This window comes from Myotis brandtii, unplaced genomic scaffold, assembly GCF_000412655.1.
Source record: "Myotis brandtii unplaced genomic scaffold, ASM41265v1 scaffold123, whole genome shotgun sequence".
Classification (NCBI taxonomy): Eukaryota; Metazoa; Chordata; class Mammalia; order Chiroptera; family Vespertilionidae; genus Myotis; species Myotis brandtii.
Genome location: NW_005354291.1, coordinates 8,816,869 through 8,835,387, shown reverse-complemented (window position 1 = coordinate 8,835,387; position 18,519 = coordinate 8,816,869). Strand labels below are relative to the sequence as shown.

Below are 18,519 nucleotides of genomic sequence, written 5' to 3'. Positions count from 1 at the left end.
TTTATATTTTTGATATTTATTTTATATATTTAAATGCCATTTAACAAAGAAAAATCAACCAAAAAAATGAGTTCGCGTGTCGCCTCTGACACGCGTGTCATAGGTTCGCCATCACTGTTCTAGAGGCACAATGTTCACCTGACTTTGGCTCTTGAATAACCTCTAGTAGAGGCGTGTGTGTCCCCATGGATGAAATCCTAGGGTACTGAGACACAATGCAATTTTTTTCAGTGATAGGTGATATTGTGCTTTTTACTGCATTGCTTAAGAGCCCTTCCTTTCTCCTTTCCTTCCTTCCTTCCTTCCTTCCTATATTTTTATTGATTTTAGAGAGGGAGAGAGAGAGATCAAACCATCAATGATGAGAAGAATCATCGATTGGCTGCCTCCTGAATGCACCCTACTGGGGACCGAGCCTGCAAGCCAGACATGTGCTCTGACCTAGAATTGAACCATGACCATCTGGTTCATAGGTCAACGCTCAATCACTGAGCCATGCCAGCCGAGCTAAAGTGCCCTTTCTTGATGGAAGAATTGCAATGTCTCATACTCAGCATGTATTGATGATCCGTAGGGAAAAGATTTTTTTTTAGTGATATTTTTGTTTTCCATCTACACTATTTAAAACTTTTCACTTCCCCTTTAGTACCAAATAAACCATGAAATCAGATAAATAGGTAGATATTTCCTAAATGTTACTTTAAAAAACACTTCACTGGAACTTTAAATGTGTGCAGGTGTTTTGCTTCTGCCTTTGGGCATAATTATAAAATTAGTCATGGTTTCATGCATATTTAAAAATTGTTTTAATGAGGATTTATTGGGGAGGGGTCTGGTTACTGCTACAGAATGTAGGAGAATGACCTCACCCACATGCCTATACTCAGTAAGGCAAATGTCAATGGGTCAACACGTGATGGATTGTATGTAGGCACTATCCCACACACAGCTCAGATGAGGCACCGCAGTCATGTGAGCATCTTATCCAGCACAAAATAAAGAGAAGATTCGATGGAATGCACCAGCCCAGTTACAATTCCATCAGTACCCATTCCGGTCAGATGTGGGATTCCTCTTTTTACTTCCTACACATTTATGTCCCCCAGAGGTCCAGCACTGGGAGGGAGGGGAAGAGGCTGTGGTGGTGAGGAACCAGTCTGCTTCACCTTTGCAATGCCTGGCACAGAGTAGGTGATCAACAAACTTTTACCACATGAAAGAACAGAAATAAGAAGTATTTCTGTGGTCTCATCTTAATTGAATTAAATATATTCCCTTCGACTTTGACTAGATGATGTTTGAGTGAGGAATATTGGCTTCCTAAGACAGAATTGTTATTTTGTTCAGTGGAGGATATCTTTGGACCCAGGCAAGCAGGACTTGTAGAGTCCTGGAAATTGGGCTGGCATTACTGATAAATAACTCTCTGACTCTTGTCCATTTCTAGTAATTATCATATGAAGTCTTTAGAGAGATCCAAAGTGAGCTTGATTTCTAATCTATTTTTCCCATTTTGTTCAGTCTAAAAGTTACTGAATATACACCATGAGCTAGGTATTATTTAGACAGGGGCAGGCAGGGGATGCAATTTAGTCCTTGCCTGGGGGAACTCAGAGTCTGTAGATAAGACAGGTGTGTACTAGTAAGCTAGTAATGGCAATATTAAGCAAATATGCAGAAATAGAAACTCACGGGCACAGAAATAGCACAGAAGAGGGAGAAATAGGGCTTTCGGGAAAGTGAGTGTGGAGAAGGTCTCTGGGGAGAAGCTTCACAAAAACTGAGGGAGGATTTTGAAAGGTGATTAGAAATTCATTGAAGGAAAATGGGGCAGGAGAGAATGCCATTCACAGCAAAGGAACAGCAAATGCAAATGTACAAACACCTGAAAAAGCACAGGGGATCCTGCTTGGAGTAAGTACTTTTGGGAAGTGAGAGATCTCAGCAGAGAAAACAGAGTGGCTGGAATGGTGAGAGATGCTGTTAGAGGCTGAGGAGGCTCTATACTCTGCCAGCGAGCAGGGAAACACTGACTATAGCATTAGATTCACCTGGGGACCTAAACAAACAGTATCAGTGTTAATGAGAATGGAAATAGGGATTGTGGGAGAGTAATTGCGATATAGTCAGCTGCAATAAGTACTGATTGGATGAATGAAATGAGAGAGTGACATACTGGGAAGTAGTTTGGGTTGAAGCACAGATTGACCCTGGAAATGACCTGTTGCTGTATTGAATCTGGTGTTAAATTGTTGGTGTGCTTATTGTAGCGAGGACATGTTTTCACCACTGGTATACTGACTGCCAACGAGGAAAAAAAGGAGGGAGCATATCATAAAAAGAGAGGAAAGTGCTTTCTCCTCTTTTCTCTATTCCCCATGTTTCATTGTATCTCATGCATTCTTAGGAAATATGACCTAACATTCTAAAGCAGCGTTTCTCAACCTGTGGGTTGTGACCATCGGAAAACACATATAGCATATCAGATATTTATATTACGATTCATAACAGTAGCAAAATTACAGTTATGAAGTAGCCACGAAAATAATTTTATGGTTGGGGGTCACCACAACATGAGGAACTGTATTAAAGGGTCATGGCATTAGGAAGGTTGAGAACCACTGGAAGGAACCTGACCTTTCAACTCTCATCTCACCTAGTCAATTTTCCTAGGACTAGTAAGGACTCCATAGCAGTGCCAGAAAATTAACCTACTCAGGCTAATTTGGGAACTCTTTCTGTTTTTTGACTTCTACTTTGCCTTTATTCCTTTCTTTTCATGCCAATCAATCTTATGAGTGAAGTGGATTGAAAGCTACTTAGTGCCTCTGGGTACCTGTTACTTGGAAATTTTACTATAGTCTTCTTTTACACACTTAATGATCAGTCACTAACTTTAAAGTTTTAAAGTGGTTCTGATACTTAATTTTATAAATAGCCTTATTGAGGTGTAATTTATATAACATAAAATTCACCCATTTAAAGTGTACAGCTCAGTTAATTTTAGCAGATCTATCTGGTTGTGCATCCCTGGTCACAATCCATTTTGGAACATTTCCATTACCCTAAAAAATTCCCTCGTTCCCTTTTGCAGCCTATCTTCTCTCCCAACCCCCAGCCCCAAGCAACTGCTGATCTGCCTTCTGTAGGTATAGTTTTCTGTAATGTTTGGTAGAAACTTTCATCTGAATTAAATCAGAGTATCTGATACTTTTAAAATATATATATTTTCATTGATTTCAGAGAGGAAGGGAGGAGGAGGGAGAGATAGAAACATCAATGATGAGAGAGAGTCATTGATCGGCTGCTTCCTGCACGCCCCCCATGGGAGACTGAGCCTACAACCCGGGCATGTGCCCTGACCGGGAATTGAACCATGACCACCTGGTTCATAGGGTGATGCTCAACCACTGAGCAACACTGGCCAGGTTCTCATACTTGTTTTTTTACTTAGAAATTAAGTTTACCTTTAAAATAGCCAAGACCAACTAAATTAAGTTGATCTTATATTTCGCTATAAACAGCAGCAGGATAAATTAATTAGAGGAATTTTCTTAGCTGTTAAGACTTATTTATGCCTTACTGCTGAATTGCAACTTACTCTTTTTGTTTATTCAGTTTTGAGCTATGTGCTACATATTGTTTCTTCAAGATAGATGGAATAATATTCTTCCCAACTTCAGGATTTATTCAAAGTCTATATTATTATGACTCCCCCCCTCCCGAACTTACAAGTGTGCAAAGGGAAGGGAAATGGAGATACCTAATGAGCCTTCAAACACTTGTGGGGAGCTGAATGGATGGAAGACGGATTGATGACTACTGAGCAACACTGGCCAGGTTCTCATACTTGTTTTTTTACTTAGAAATTAAGTTTACCTTTAAAATAGCCAAGACCAACTAAATTAAGTTGATCTTATATTTCGCTATAAACAGCAGCAGGATAAATTAATTAGAGGAATTTTCTTAGCTGTTAAGACTTATTTATGCCTTACTGCTGAATTGCAACTTACTCTTTTTGTTTATTCAGTTTTGAGCTATGTGCTACATATTGTTTCTTCAAGATAGATGGAATAATATTCTTCCCAACTTCAGGATTTATTCAAAGTCTATATTATTATGACTCCCCCCCTCCCGAACTTACAAGTGTGCAAAGGGAAGGAAAACGGAGATACCTAATGAGCCTTCAAACACTTGTGGGTAGCTGAATGGATGGAAGACGGATTGATGACGTCCATATATTCAGGTCTCAGGAAAGTGCTTTATATCAGAAGTTCTCAGGATGTAGAAAATGAATAATTTAGGTATATTTGAAATGAGATTTCACTCCTTGTGTTTCTATTTAACAGAAGAAATGTGAAACATGTTCTAGCAAGGAATAAAGCCTTGCAGTGGACAAAGTCCTATGTTTTACCGGAGTTTCCCTATGACGTCAGATGCCTGTTAGCAGAGCAGAAGTGTCCCGACCACAGCATGAGGATAAGGATCATTGAGTTTCTCCAGGCCGACATGACCAAGTATCTGAAAGGCTCACTGTGAGTAATTACAGGGCAGGCTGGTTGCTCTGGGGGAGGATCTACTGTCAGAGTAAACTAGCATTTATTAGGAACCAACCCTTTTCAGGTTTTGGATGACATATCAGTCATAAATCCAACATTGCCCAATATTTGAATGTCTCCGTTGTTATATGAAAAGATTTGAAGAAAAGGGAGTGTAATTTAGACTCATTGTAAAGGAAGGGATTGGGCAGCTTGGAATGAAACATGTCCTGTTGCACTGAACAGGTATCCCAGCACCCAGCAGTATAACGATGTGGTCAACGCCCTGCTGCAGGCCCACCCTTTCCTGGACGAGGACGGCTGTGGCTTTGTAAGTGACCGTTTTATAATCTCTGCCCTTTAAAAATAATAGCCTTGCCCTAGCTGGTTTGGCTCAGTGGATTGAGTATGGGCCTGCAGACTGAAGAATCCTACTTCGAGTCCCGACAAGAGCACAAGCCCGAGTTGCAGGCTCCATCCCCGGTAGGGGGCCTGCAGGAGGCAGCTGATCAATGATTGGCTCTCATCACTGATGCTTCTATCTCTCTCTCCCTCTCCCTTCCTCTCTGAAATCAATAAAAAAATAAAATAAAATAATTGCCTTGCATTGTTTAGTAATTTTATGTCTCATCCTCCTTTAATCAGTTTCGTGCTCTCTCCCTCCCTCTCTTTCCTCTTTTTGATACTTTCTCTCTCTCTCTCTCTCTCTCTCTCTCTCTGCTCCTTTATCTTTTTAAAAAAAGACTTTATTTTTTTAGTTCACAGCAAAATTGAGAGGATGGTGCAATTATTTCCCTCCGTGTACCCATTGCCCCGACACATGCATATCCTCCCCCATTTTCAATATCCCCCATTAGAGTGGTACATTTGTTATTAGTGTATGATTGTCTAACTACTATGTTGTGCCCCTGAAACTAATACAAAGTAATATTGAATGTAAACTGTAATTGAAAAAATATATTTTTTTAAAAGTGGAGAACTTTATGAAGACAGAAGAATAAGGTGAAAATTATACAATTTTAGGAATTAAAGAATCTAAAATCAATAGCGAGTATATTTACTCAATAGCTATATGTCATTGGAAAAATATTTTTAGTTTAGGGACTATAATTTTTACAGCAATATCATAAGATTGTTGTGTGGGTAAATGGAAGGATAGAGTTAATGTTTCTATTACTGTGATGTGAAAAGATTTGAAGCCCAAAGGTGTTAGCTAAATAAAAAGTTTTATTGTTTATGTGGTATTATTTAAATCTCCTGTTTTGTTATTTTACACAGTTTTTATGGAAACGAGCCCTGAAAGATCGCTTTAAATATGTGAGAAGACCCATAGAAGATGATGAACAAGTGATGAGAAATAAGTGTAAATTTGGACATCGAAGAGGCCAGAGAAGGAAATCTCTTGCAGATATCAGATTTGATGAAATGAAAATTGCCCAAATAAAAGTAAGACTGAATCTTGAAATGTTCTGACAACTCATTGATTGGTTGATTGATTTGGGGATAATAAGCAGTAACATTTGAAATCATTAAAACAAAATAAGATGTCTTTTGGTGTGGTCAGAAAGCAATAAAATCTGTCCAGTAACATTTGAAATCATTAAAACAAAATAAGATGTCCTTTTGGTGTGGTCAGAAAGCAATAAAATCTGTGTTTTGCATAGCAAATAATGTGATGACAATGGTTCCAAAAAAGATCTTCCGAACCCAGTTTGAGCAGAGTTTGTTATTGAATATCTCATGTTTATTCTTTTCCAACCTTCAAAAAAACTAGAAAATCACTAACATTCTGGATCCTTGAATATCTTCCTGTCATCTTAAAATGCATCTTGTGCTCTTGCTGTTCTTATTGATACAGAAAGATTTTAATACTCGTGTTGTAGGGTTAGGTACCTGTAGTTTCAAGGTGTCAGGAGGAAGGTAATCCACATGCATGGATACAAAACTCTATAACTTTGTCCAGAAGGGATCCCACACCACCCAGGTGACTGTGAGGATTGTCAGGCTGAGGACCCAGCAAGGGCCTGGAGATCCCTCCCTCAGCAGCAGGTTTGCTATACGTAATGTCCACGTGGGTCCTAGTTATCTAAAAGCCAATATTCTTTAACTATCTCACAGCACCCAGATATCCTCAGAAACAAAAATGTCCCCTGCTAATAAAGTAGATTGAACTCCTTAGGGAAGATGTCCAAACTACCAACTATGGAAGCTAAATCTCATGCTCCCTCAATTCTATTTCTAACCCAATCCAACCTGAATAGGTAAATCCTAACATTTCACCACAAACACATTTATGTTAGTAAATGTACTTATTGTAAGTATTCTATTTTCTTCTTCAGCTGGTATATTTACTTGCTATTAATAGAGCAACATATTGGGTTGTAAATATTTCTCTCTTTTCTGAGTCCAGCCCGGCTAGAGAGCGGTCCGGTTCCTGAGTAAGGGCTGCTGGGGATTGAGAAAATGAAAGAAAGAGACAGACACAGAGATGGAAGGAAAAAGCTGGGGCCGGGTGGGACCACGGTCCTCTGATGGAGAGACAGGGACCCAGAGCTGATACAGCGTGTTTATTTTATACAGCAAAATACCAGGAAGTCTTACTAAAGCCCAAGACAAAGGAGATTATGTGCATTCTTGTGGCTTCTTTGTAACCATCACTTCTGGGTGGGCCTGGATAATCATGTTTGTTCCTGGTGCTTGGCTGGATTTAGATAATGAACCCCCCCCCCTGCCCCGGGCGCCTGAGCTGAAGGTCAGACTGACAACACTCCTGCCTCTGGCAAGGTGTGTTTCCAGGACGTGGCTCTGCCAACGCCACTGGATTCAGCTGACAATAATTAAAGAAATGCTCATGTGCCTTCCCAGGTGCTCTCTACATTGGGTCATCTCAATTTTTATTAACACATTTATAAGCTTGAGGACATAGTAATATTTTAAAGCAATATTTTGTAAACCATCCATTTCAGTATCTACATAAAGGACAATTTTAGATGAAGGTATATGTATATTTAAAATATTTTACTATAATTTTCAGTGAGATTTTCAAATCATTAGTTAAGAAAATATAATTCTATGTCTGCTGTTTGATGAAAAGACAAAGGCAGATGAAAGGTAACTAAATTTAGTGGTGTAACTTTTTAAAAATGTTGACTGCAATATTCCAATATAAACTAAAATCTTAATAAGATAGAATTACATTTATTTAAAAATATCTTTTATGTGGCTCAGTTGGTTGGAGCATCATCCTATACCAGCCATGGGCAAACTCCGGCCCGAGGGCCGGATCTGGCCCTTTTTTTACCCTTTTTTTTAATGATGTTTACTTTGAATTTATATTAGTTCACACAAACACTCCATCCATGCTTTTGTTCCGGCCCTCCGGTCCAGTTTAAGAACCCATTGTGGCCCTCGAGTCAAAAAGTTTGCCCACCCCTGTATACACAAGTTTGATTCTCGACCAGGGCACATACCTAGATTGCAGGTTTGATCCCATCAATGTTTGTCTCTCACATTGATGTTTCTCTCTCTTTCTTTCTCTCTAAAAGTCAATGAATATGTCCTCAGGTGAGGAAATATATATACATATATATTTTTTTTCTTTATATTCTTAAAATTAAAAGTCACTCTATAAAGGAACATAATTATGCCTAAATTGGTTTTCTCAAAAAATTTGGTTTACAGTATACTAAAATCAGATTTCCCTTATAAATTAACATTTTACATATTCAATCTTCCTTCTTTTCCTATGATGCATTTCCCACTAAAATTCATTGGAATGGATGAATAGTAATATTTGAAAATTAGCACTAGAACTCAAGGGTAAGTCCACGGGGTCAGAGATCAACCCCAGGGACACAAAGCTAAATAGCAGTTTCTCTTTTGTTGACGTATCATCATTGAACCCATTTGTATACTTACCATTGTGTTTCTTCTCAGAACCACTTTAGTTCTTCATAAACTATGGCCTGTCCCTCCCATCTCTCTGTCTAGTCCCCCCAGACATGCCTGAGTTCTGAAATGAATCCTGCTAAGGCTCATGCAGTGGGCTTTGCAACAAAAGACACAGGGAATTGAATGCATTAAGGCCCAAGATGAATTAAGTTGCAACTGCATTTAGTTTTGATCTTCCTGTCAACTGGGGCAAAAAGAGATTATAAAGTGATCATTGCTCACCATCCCCAGTCAAGTCTCTTCTTTTTAATCTTTTAAGTTATATTTTCATTTTAATCTTTTAAGTTATATTTTCCTAGGAATTTGTACACTTGCTCTATGCTTTGTTAGTCATCCTATGCTCACAGAGAGTGGGCTTACCTGAAGCTGTCCTAATTGGCTTGTAAAAGCCTTGATGTATGAGCATTTTAGACTCCTTAGCATCATTTTCATCTTTTACAGGCAACATCTGTTCCCATTCTGGTCAGGTAGACAGTTTGTCAAGACACTAATTCAAGTGTAGTTTCACCTGAGTGTCCTCTCAACTAATTTTCCCAGAAGGATTTTTTTCTTTTCTTTTCTCCTAAAGCTGATCGTCTTCGATATTTATTTATTTATTTAAAATATATTTTATTGATTTCAGAGAAGGGAGAGGGGGGAGAGAGAGATAGAAACATCAATGATGAGAGAGAATCATTGATTAGCTGCCTCCTGCACGCCCCCTACTGGGGATCGAGCCGGCAACCCAGGCATGTGCCCTTAGCCAGAATCAAACCTGGGACCCTTCAGTCTATAGGTCGATGCTCTATCCATTGAGCCAAATCAGCTAGGGCTGTCTTCGATTTTTAATGAGAATATGTTGAATCTTTCTTAGCCATCCCACCCCACCCCAGCCAGTGTACCCAAGTGTACAGTAAATATAACTGACAGTGTAATGATTTAGCAACACAGAGTACCTACTGTGATTATTTTGAATTTGGATTATATGACATGGTCCTGCAACTATAAAAAGGCATTTAAAAAGAAAAAAATGCAAACAATAACAAACTTTAATTTAAGAACTTTTAATCTCTTAATATTTTATCTTCTGAAATTGAATGAGTAGAAATAAGCATTCCTGTTAAGTGTGAACCTTCTGGACAATCTAGACTTCCATGTAAAAGGGTATGTAGGAAATGAAGTTACTCATACCTCTGTCAAGAGAACAGATAATTCCACAGTAATTAGCTACCTGATCTGTTCACAGTTAGACTGTCCATTTGCTAACCATGTTCGATGCCAAGTGTAATTACACATGATGATACGCATCTTTTGAGTGCATTATTATAATATGATTTATATTATATAAAATATAAAATGATTGCAATGCAGCCTATAATTCAAATTTCATGAAGGGTAAAATTGAAATGTTAAATATGCAACATATTGATATTTTGAAAATATTTTTCAGGAAGAAGCTATTTGTTTAGATTCTGAAGTAGATGAACATATTAGCTGGTTCCAGCAAGAATATGTGAAAACAGTCAAGAACTGGAGGGAAATCGATAAGAGGATGAGCCAGACTTTGCAAATAAGAAGGAAGTTGATTGGCAGCAGAACGCCTCTGAAGGACATCCTTAGAATGTTTCCTTTCCTGAAGTGCCCTTATCAGGTACCTTTATTCGCTTATAATACTCTCTGATTGTAGTGTCCAAATTGATTTGTCTCTTTCCTCTTGGAGTGGAAACAGGACTAGGCAGCAAGTGTGAATCTCAATAGGGTGTGTGAGGCCCCCTTGGCTACAACTAAGACCATTTGGTGAGAATTTCTGGGACCTATTTCTAATGACATGCACTGGCTGTCTTCAGATTTAGTTCCCTGTCAACAGGAAGTGGGGAGGGGGGCAGTGATGGTGGAAGTCTCTGAGGGGAAGTGCTTAGCCAGTGGCTTTAAGAACAGGGGATTCCGTAAAGATAAACTGGTTTTGCTTTCATCTTGTACTCAAATATCTTGTCACAGTTTATTTCTAGCTGATCTTATAGTCTCTAAAGCTCTCCTCTTTCTCTAGGATCCCTTACAACACTAAGTTTTGGTATTTTTCAAGGTTTGCCTCTTAAAATCTAAGTTTTCTTCTTTTTGCCTCTGGTTGGACACTGCCAAAACCTAACAATGTAGTTTTTACCTAAAGAAACGTAAGATCCTAGAATCTTAATCTTAGGTAACCTCAATAGCTAAAATATGCATATATGCCCATTTAATTGGGTCTGCATCCAAAGTTTTAATTCTACGGGTCGGAGTTTGCCATGTCCATTACTTATCTTTTCCTGCTCACTTCAGACTTTCATTCTTTCCTCCTTCTCTGTCCTAAATCTTTACTTCTCTACTAAAGCTACTCAAATATCTGGTATATACTTTAAACTACATCCAAAGTTTAAAATAATCCTCAAGTGTTACTTACTTCCCTTTCATTAGCTTTTCTAGTGATCTGATATCATTTTCTTCTTTCAGATGTTCAAAGAATTTCAACTTCTTACAAGAACAGATATTTATAAGAAAACAAGGCACGTTTTGGAATCCTATTCAGACAATATACTGACTTCTTTTTCAGTGGTGGACAATCCAATCAACATTGCGCTGCAAGAAAAAATGAAACAGCACACAGATGAGGACATGTTGAAATGTTAGTAAGCCTGGGAGTGGGGCTATCTGGTCTTAGTCATCTGTATAATTCAGGATGGTTGGAAAAGTTCTGTTTTCATGATGAGTAAAATTTAGTGAAACAACATATGGGAGAGAAAAAAAAATTTCTCAAATAGGAGGTGTTGGGGTATAAATACAAAAAGGACACTTGATCCTATAAAGTATATTTAGGGAACCAGTAATCTGTTAATTTCATAATCTAGATCACAAGGTAGAGCTTGATAAAAGGACAGAGATCTGGGGGACAGAACATGAGATCTTGAATGTTTATTAGATGGGCATGTTGGTTAAAAATGGTTGTGAAACACCAATCTAAGGAGGCTTGTTTGTTCTCTGTAGACGTAACGATTTTTTAAAAAATCCAGGTGCTTTATACTGGCTTTGCTACAACAGTTAGGAAAAGCTCATTTTACTTGGACTGTAAGCATGTTTGCTTTGACAGATATGAAGATGACAGCCACATGTTTACTCCTCCCAGATGTGTTTGGGGATGATCCCAGCCTTTTTGTCATCGTGAATGAGAAGGTATGTACTATATCAGTGATCGCTGGTTTGACATTTCACATCTTCACATTTGAAAGCAGGATGGTGGTCTATTGGAAGTATGTTGTATCACTTTTACAAATATGCCAATTTGCAACAAGCTCATTTATTATAATAAATCCAGACACCTTGTATTATTTAGCTATTTTACACGTCCTTTTTTTTTTTTTTTCAGGTGCAAGTGTCCACTCCCGTTTTAGAAGTTAAAAACCCTTTCAACATTGATGTCTGTGAATTTTCTCTGTATTTAGAAAAAGAAAGACTCACAAAAGTGGACGACTGTGTTACGGCCCTGGCTGCTCTAGTAGCTGCCTTTCATGTATTTGGGATCCAGTGTCCGAGTCGACTGTCCCAAACGCTCAACTTCCTGGAGACACAGATTTTTGATATGCACAGTCCCTACGTTCCTTCTATGAAAGAAAAGGAAAAGGAAGTAGGGTTTCAACACCCGGTCACTTAATAGCATGCTAAATATTGTACAGTGGGGCCTTGACTTACGAGTGTCCAGACTAACGAGTTTTTCGAGATATGAGCCGTCTCTCGGCCGATTTTTTGCTTTGAGTTGCGAGCTAAAATTCGGGTTACGAGCCAGCTTCAGATACCCCACCTAGTTGGCACAGCGAACATCACAGTGAATGCCACATCAGCCCAGCATCACGTGTCTCACTCGTTCACTTTTTGATTTGACATACAAGTAATTTGAGTTACGAGCTCTGTCACGGAACGAATTAAACTCGTAAGTCAAGGCCCCACTGTATTAGAATTGATCTCTGGGATGGCCGAGACTTTACAAAAAATTGTTTAAGTTAGAGTTGTGGTAGATAATTAGGAAATCATTTTGTCTCAAAGATGTAAATGAATTTCAATGCATTTTTTAAATCCTTACCAGAGGACACATTTTTATTGATTTTTAGAGAGAGGGAGGGAGAGAGAGAGATATCAATATGAGAGAGAAACATCAATTGGTTGCCTCTGACTGGGGATCGAACCTGCAACCTTTTGCTATACAGGATGATACTCCAACCAACTGAGCCACTCAGCCAGGGCTCAATGCTTTCTGTCTTTAATCTTAAATACTTAAATTTTCTGAAATTCTGTAATAAAATAATACTTAAAGAGCTGTTTATTTATTTATTTTTAAATATATTTTATTGATTTTAGAGAGGAAAGGAGAGGGAGAGATAGAAACATCAATGGTAAGAGAGAATCATTGATTGGCTGCCTCCTGCACGCCCCCTACTGGGGATCAAGACCGCAACCCAGGCATGTGCCCTTGGCCAAAATCGAACCTGGGACCCTTCAGTCCGCAGGCCGACGCTCTATCCATTGAGCCAAACCAGCTAGGGCCTGTTTATTTATTTAAATTTGATTTGAGAAATACCATGGTCCAAGTTACACTTTCATGGGTGCATTTGTTTTTAAAAGGCACACTTCATATTTGCTAAGTCTTTGGTTTAGGGTATGACCTTGTTCTTAACTCGATGTGCCCACCTTTGAAAGTCTAATGCCCAGGAGTTGCACATTTGGGGGCTGTGGGCTGCCTCCTTGGTCTGACCATTGCTTGGAGACGTTTCTCCTGATGTTCATTAAAATGCTAAGCCAGTGAGATAAGACGATGAAAGAGAAGCTGCCCACTCTACAATGACCACGTACCAACGACTTGCACAGGAATCAACAGGAAGAGTACATAGCAACTTGGCACCTGTCACTTTCCCATAAACCACCTCCTATTCCAGTTTCCATTTCTTCCCTTTCACTAGAATATGCCTTTGTTCCTTACGAACTTTCCTTTATTTTCCCCATTAGCGCCCCCCTCCCCCCCACCACACACACACACTTTTTAAATTTCACAATCAGTTTTATTTCTCAAGTTCTTAAAGCTTCCTTCCCTTTGGAGGCCTGCAATGTCTATGGCTGAAGTTGAAGGAAAGCCTCTTTATTCCTTTAGGCTGGGCGAAGGGATGGCGGTGGGTCTATGGGGAACAGCGGCAAAGTTTGGCTCCAAAGATGTGAGCTGACCCTAAGGGCAGATTCACTTAAGCTTTATTATCTCTTTCAGTGGTGCTCCTATCTCCAGTGCCTAGCACGGCCTGGCCCCTTGGTAAATTTCCAATGTTGCTGGACTAACCGAACCCTGCTTTGTTTCGAGGCTGACTCTCCAGAATCAAAAAGTTGCAAAATGGCAGCCAGGGGCTGTATTTCAGTCTACAGACAGGTCTCTCTGGGCTTGCACAATGTTCCCTGAAATGTTTGAAAATGCCTTTAGGTGGAAAAGGTCCCATCCAATTGCACATTCCCCATCCCTCCCTTGTGTCTTAACCCTAGCCTGCTTCTCCCCTTCCAGGCTCTTCTCTGCCATCATGACCCCGACTTCCTCCGTGAAGACTGAGACTGTATCCCCAGGAAGGAATGGGTTTCCCCCTTCTTGAGGGACACTGCTCCACTCTAAGAATGCTCCACGCCTTGCCTCTAACATAACATGCTGCTTAGAATCCAGTAAGATTTAAAAGTCTTTTTTTGTTATATAGACTTTAAGCCAGAAAAGAAAAATCCCCAATGGGTGTGAATCCTACTTGACATAACAATAGAATTTTTTTTATTATTGGCATTACTACAGATGTCCCATATTTCCCTCTCCTTTGCCCCTTCCACTCAGCCCCTGCCCCACCCCAGGCTTTCCTCACACTATTGTCTGTGTTCATGGGCTATGTATGTATTTCAGTTTTGAATTTTTTGTTGCTCTTCACATCGGCTGGGACATAGTTTGACAAACAATTCTGAATCCTGCAGTCCTTACACAGCTAGTGAGTACCCGTGTGATACCGTCCCAGGTTGATGTTGTTCCTGTTCTCATGCTCTCCTCCTATTGACAAGTTTTCTTAAAAATCACACATATGTACAGAGGTATCTGCAATTAAGATTTTATTTCATTCATGTCAGATATAACAAGTGCAATTTGAATGTACAAATTCTGAACAAAACATAAAAAAAGGAAATGAAAACTAACAGAGCAAAACTTGTTTAAGCAGATTCATGCAAAGAAAGGAACACTAGATATCATAACCCTGTTTTTACCTGGAATGATGACATAGGCAAAAGACTGCTAACAGACCTCCACGGGGAGGGGTGGGGGTGGGGGGAAGTGGGGGAGACAGGAAAGGAAGTTCTACACCAGAAAAAAACAAGAGCAACTAAAGAGGGGTGGAACTTGCCCAGAATTCAGACAGCATGCTGCAAACCTACTTCCTACTTTTAAGAGAGTCCTTGAATTAATGTTCAATCCTGAAATTACATCCAAAGGCTGATAAAATAATTTACCTTTTTGTTGGAAATGCATTCTTGCAAAAGAAACACTACCAGCTATCATTGTATAGGTAATCAAGGGCTTTCATTTAAAGTGCATCTGTATGCTTACATAGTGAGGCGAACTGTTCCACAGAGAAAGGAATCTCTCCGAAATGGAGGTTCTCGAGTGATTGCTTTGGGAAGTCGCCTCCCTGTTCTGTGAGCATTTAGAATCTTTGCTGGTGTTGCTCCCTCACACCCTGCCTTCTCAGTCACCTCTCTCCACAGCCAGCCCTCAAGGAACACCTTCAGGTTTGGAGGACAAGGCAAGATCTGGGACAGAGCTGCTTAGGGATTAGTGTTTCTATGGACAGAACAAGCCCTTCATCGATCTCTGAAAAGCACCTCAAGGACAATTAGAGAGAAGCTCAAGATAATCTCATAAATAGTTTCAGATCCTTACAATCCCCCCTCCCCCCATGTAACTGCATATTCCATGACATTGGACTCTACAAGAGCCCAGCACACAGGGCATCACGATGGTGAGACGGATGCCATTCAACTACATCACCTAAGTTATTTATGCTGATATATTTTATTTTTCAATTCCATTACTTATGTACATGATTTTTGGTAATTATAGTAAAGATGCTGGTGAACGTAATTTGTTTAACATTTCATAATACGTGCAAAAGCAAAAACACAGATTTAAGGAAAAGTGATTTTTACAACTATTCGGCCCCAACAAACGATGACAAGCAGTTAGGCAATATCATGACTTGCAAAGTTATACTTAGCATAATGTTGCAATTCAAAATATGGCACAGAATTAACAATACAGATAACCAACCGTCCCACTGGCTAAACTTAGCCAGGTTTAGACACTATTTTGGTTTAGGTTGAAATTTGATTATATAAAAAGATTCCTGAAAGTATTGAAAAAGAAACAGTGTACATGAAAGAGAATTCATCAATGTTTATAAAATGCCAAAAAGTCATACTCTGCCCCCCATTGTCCATAAATAATTAATGAAGCCCTCCCTTTCCCCCCACCCCCCCAGCCTCAAAAAGATTTACAAAGATAAATTTAGCTCAGTGAACAGAACCAAAGGATGACTGTTGTTAGACAGTACCTGGTTAAAAGCTCAAGCACTTTCATAGGAATTCATATATATTGTCTCTGGAGGAATATAAATAATCTGATCGCATTGCTCTTCTGAGTTTTGGAGACTTCTCACTGAGGAGTTAACTGTCCTTGTGCTTTGAATAAAACATGAGCTTTAAAGCAGAAAGCTGATGGTATCCAAAATTCACCATCTTCAAAGTTCATTGTGAGAGTTCTTCTCTGCAGCTTTGAACATCAGGATAGAATTGAAAATTTTGAGAGCAGGGCCCAGCTTAATGCTCATAATTTTGACAATGTCTGTTTGCGTCATAAGCAGAAATGCTTCTCCATCAATTTGCTGAAATGGGAGTAAAAGACAAAAGACCGTGAGTTAATCGGATATCGTGTTATGGGGAATAATCAAGTTTAAATTATCAGCTGTCTTATACACAGCAATACTAAAACGGCACAGGCAAGGGGAGTTCAGGTGTACCAACATTTCCTGATAAACGGATCTTTCTTATCTACAACAACACAGCAAATGTGGCCTGGGGGCAGAGTGAAAATTCATTCATCTGAAAAATTGGCTCCCAGGAAAAGGGAAGGTGCCCATACCTTCCAGTGATTACTCATAGGTGTGGACTTAAGAAGAATGTGGGAAAGTGTGGGGTGCCTCAAATTCAGTTCCTATCATCACAGGTTTTAGTCTAAAATTAGAGATGAAAATAGGTACACAGATATTTGTGGCTACAATCAAAGGCTTCAGACAAACATATCAGCTACATACTAATAATTTTTTTAAAATTAGTCTTCCACCATGAAGAAAAAAACTGGTAACATTTCTGGAGTAGCCATAATTATTCTTCACAAACAAAAGAAAAGCAGTTACTAACAAGGGCAATTGACAGTGTAATTGGAAGAACATGAGATTGGTGTTAAGAGTTGTAGACTCTATACTGGTTCTTTCTCTACTTGGGTAACCATGAGAAACCCCTTTCTCGCTCTGCGTCTCCTCCAAGACTAATAGGCTATGCTCCTGCAGAATAGCGTACTTTGAGGTTCAAAGATATAATTCTATGAAGATGATGTCTAGTTTGGTGGGCAGAGTAAAGGAGTGGCATCTTTTAATATGACTTTTAGCTCTTGTGGAGTTCCACCATCTTAAAAGAAATCAATTCACTTCTTTTTCAGTTTTCCTATTTTGTACAAAAAGTAAATCACGCATTTGTTCTATTAGATCACACTGAAAACATTGACAGCGATGTACTGTTATGAGTTGAATTGTGTCCCTCCCAAATTCATGTGTTGAAGTCCTAACTCCCAATAACCTCAGAATGTGCTCTTAAAAAAAAGTTTTTATTGATTGTAGAGAGAGAGAGAGAGAGGAAGAGAGAAACATCAATGTGAGAGAGAAATACTGATTGGTTCCTGAACCCGAAACCTGGATCTGTGTCCTGACTGGGAATCAAACCAGCGAACTTTTGGTGAACAGGATTAACACTCAACCAACTGAGCCACACCGGTCAGGGTCAGAATGTGATCTTATTTGGAAACGGGGTCATTGTAGATGGAATTAGTTAAAATGAGGTCATACTAGATTAGACTGGGCCCCTAATCCAAGATGACAGGTGTCCTTATAAAAATGGGAAATTTGGAGAAGAGACAGATGATTTGGACACAGAGAAGGAAGATGATTGAAGACAACACCATCTACAGTCAAGGCACAGAGGCCTGGAGCAGGTCCTTTCCTCACAGCCCTGGGAAGAAGAAACCTACTTGTCAAAGACTCCTAGCCTCCAGAATTGGGCGGCAGTACATTTCTGCTGTTTAAGCTACAGGTTTATGGTATTTTATTACAGCAGCCCTAGCAAACGACTACTACTCTAAATTCTGCAAACAGTTTATTAAATAAAGGCTGATATAATTAAATAGCTATTTCTTAAGATTTTCCTCTATCCTCAAAAATAAAAAAAACCTGTGAATCTAAACTGTCTGTATACTTAATCAGTACTAGTAAGAGCTACAATCATCATGTACCACTTCAATAAACAATTATGTGGGAAAAGTTGCTACTTTCCGGCAAGGAAATAGCCTCCTGTCTTAAAGGAGAAGGAAAGACATTCTGATGTTAAATTCTGAGGGTAAGACCTGTTAAGTGGCAGGTCTGAGAAATGCCCTAATGTGTTTTGAGTCATTTGCTCTGGTCATTAGCTTGTGTTATGACAGCCCTCGGATAAAGCAAGGCCAAGCAGAGAGGCAGGTCTAATAACAACACTTCACTCAACCACGGCAGACCTTAGCAGAATGAACGATGTGAGAGAAATCTTCCAAATCATAAATGAAAGTGTCAGCTAGCACACCTGTTCCCAAGGAGCTCACTGCAAAGACTGAACTGTTTTACTATAACCTTGGGCTCTACGGAGTCTCCTTCTGAGACTA

At 39.3% G+C, this 18,519-nt stretch overlaps 2 protein-coding genes across 7 annotated transcripts in view; one reads left to right on the top strand and one right to left on the bottom strand.

Moving 5' to 3' along the window:
- Positions 1 to 12,208, top strand: part of SAMD3 (sterile alpha motif domain containing 3) — a 19,598-nt gene extending 7,390 nt beyond the window's left edge. Inside the window, exons 5-11 of the mRNA XM_014533931.1 lie at positions 4,350 to 4,535; positions 4,785 to 4,869; positions 5,817 to 5,984; positions 9,919 to 10,119; positions 10,956 to 11,127; positions 11,590 to 11,672; positions 11,866 to 12,208. Of these exons, the coding sequence (XP_014389417.1) occupies positions 4,350 to 4,535; positions 4,785 to 4,869; positions 5,817 to 5,984; positions 9,919 to 10,119; positions 10,956 to 11,127; positions 11,590 to 11,672; positions 11,866 to 12,150 (1,180 nt within the window). The 3' untranslated portion in view covers positions 12,151 to 12,208. The remainder of the gene's footprint in view (positions 1 to 4,349; positions 4,536 to 4,784; positions 4,870 to 5,816; positions 5,985 to 9,918; positions 10,120 to 10,955; positions 11,128 to 11,589; positions 11,673 to 11,865) is intronic.
- Positions 12,209 to 14,595: 2,387 nt separating this feature from the next.
- Positions 14,596 to 18,519, bottom strand: part of L3MBTL3 (l(3)mbt-like 3 (Drosophila)) — a 95,689-nt gene continuing 91,765 nt past the window's right edge. For all 6 annotated transcript variants that reach the window (XM_014533799.1, XM_014533797.1, XM_005858984.2 and 3 more), the window contains one exon: positions 14,596 to 16,438. In XM_014533799.1, coding sequence (XP_014389285.1) covers positions 16,295 to 16,438 — 144 coding nt within the window. In that variant the 3' untranslated portion in view covers positions 14,596 to 16,294. The remainder of the gene's footprint in view (positions 16,439 to 18,519) is intronic.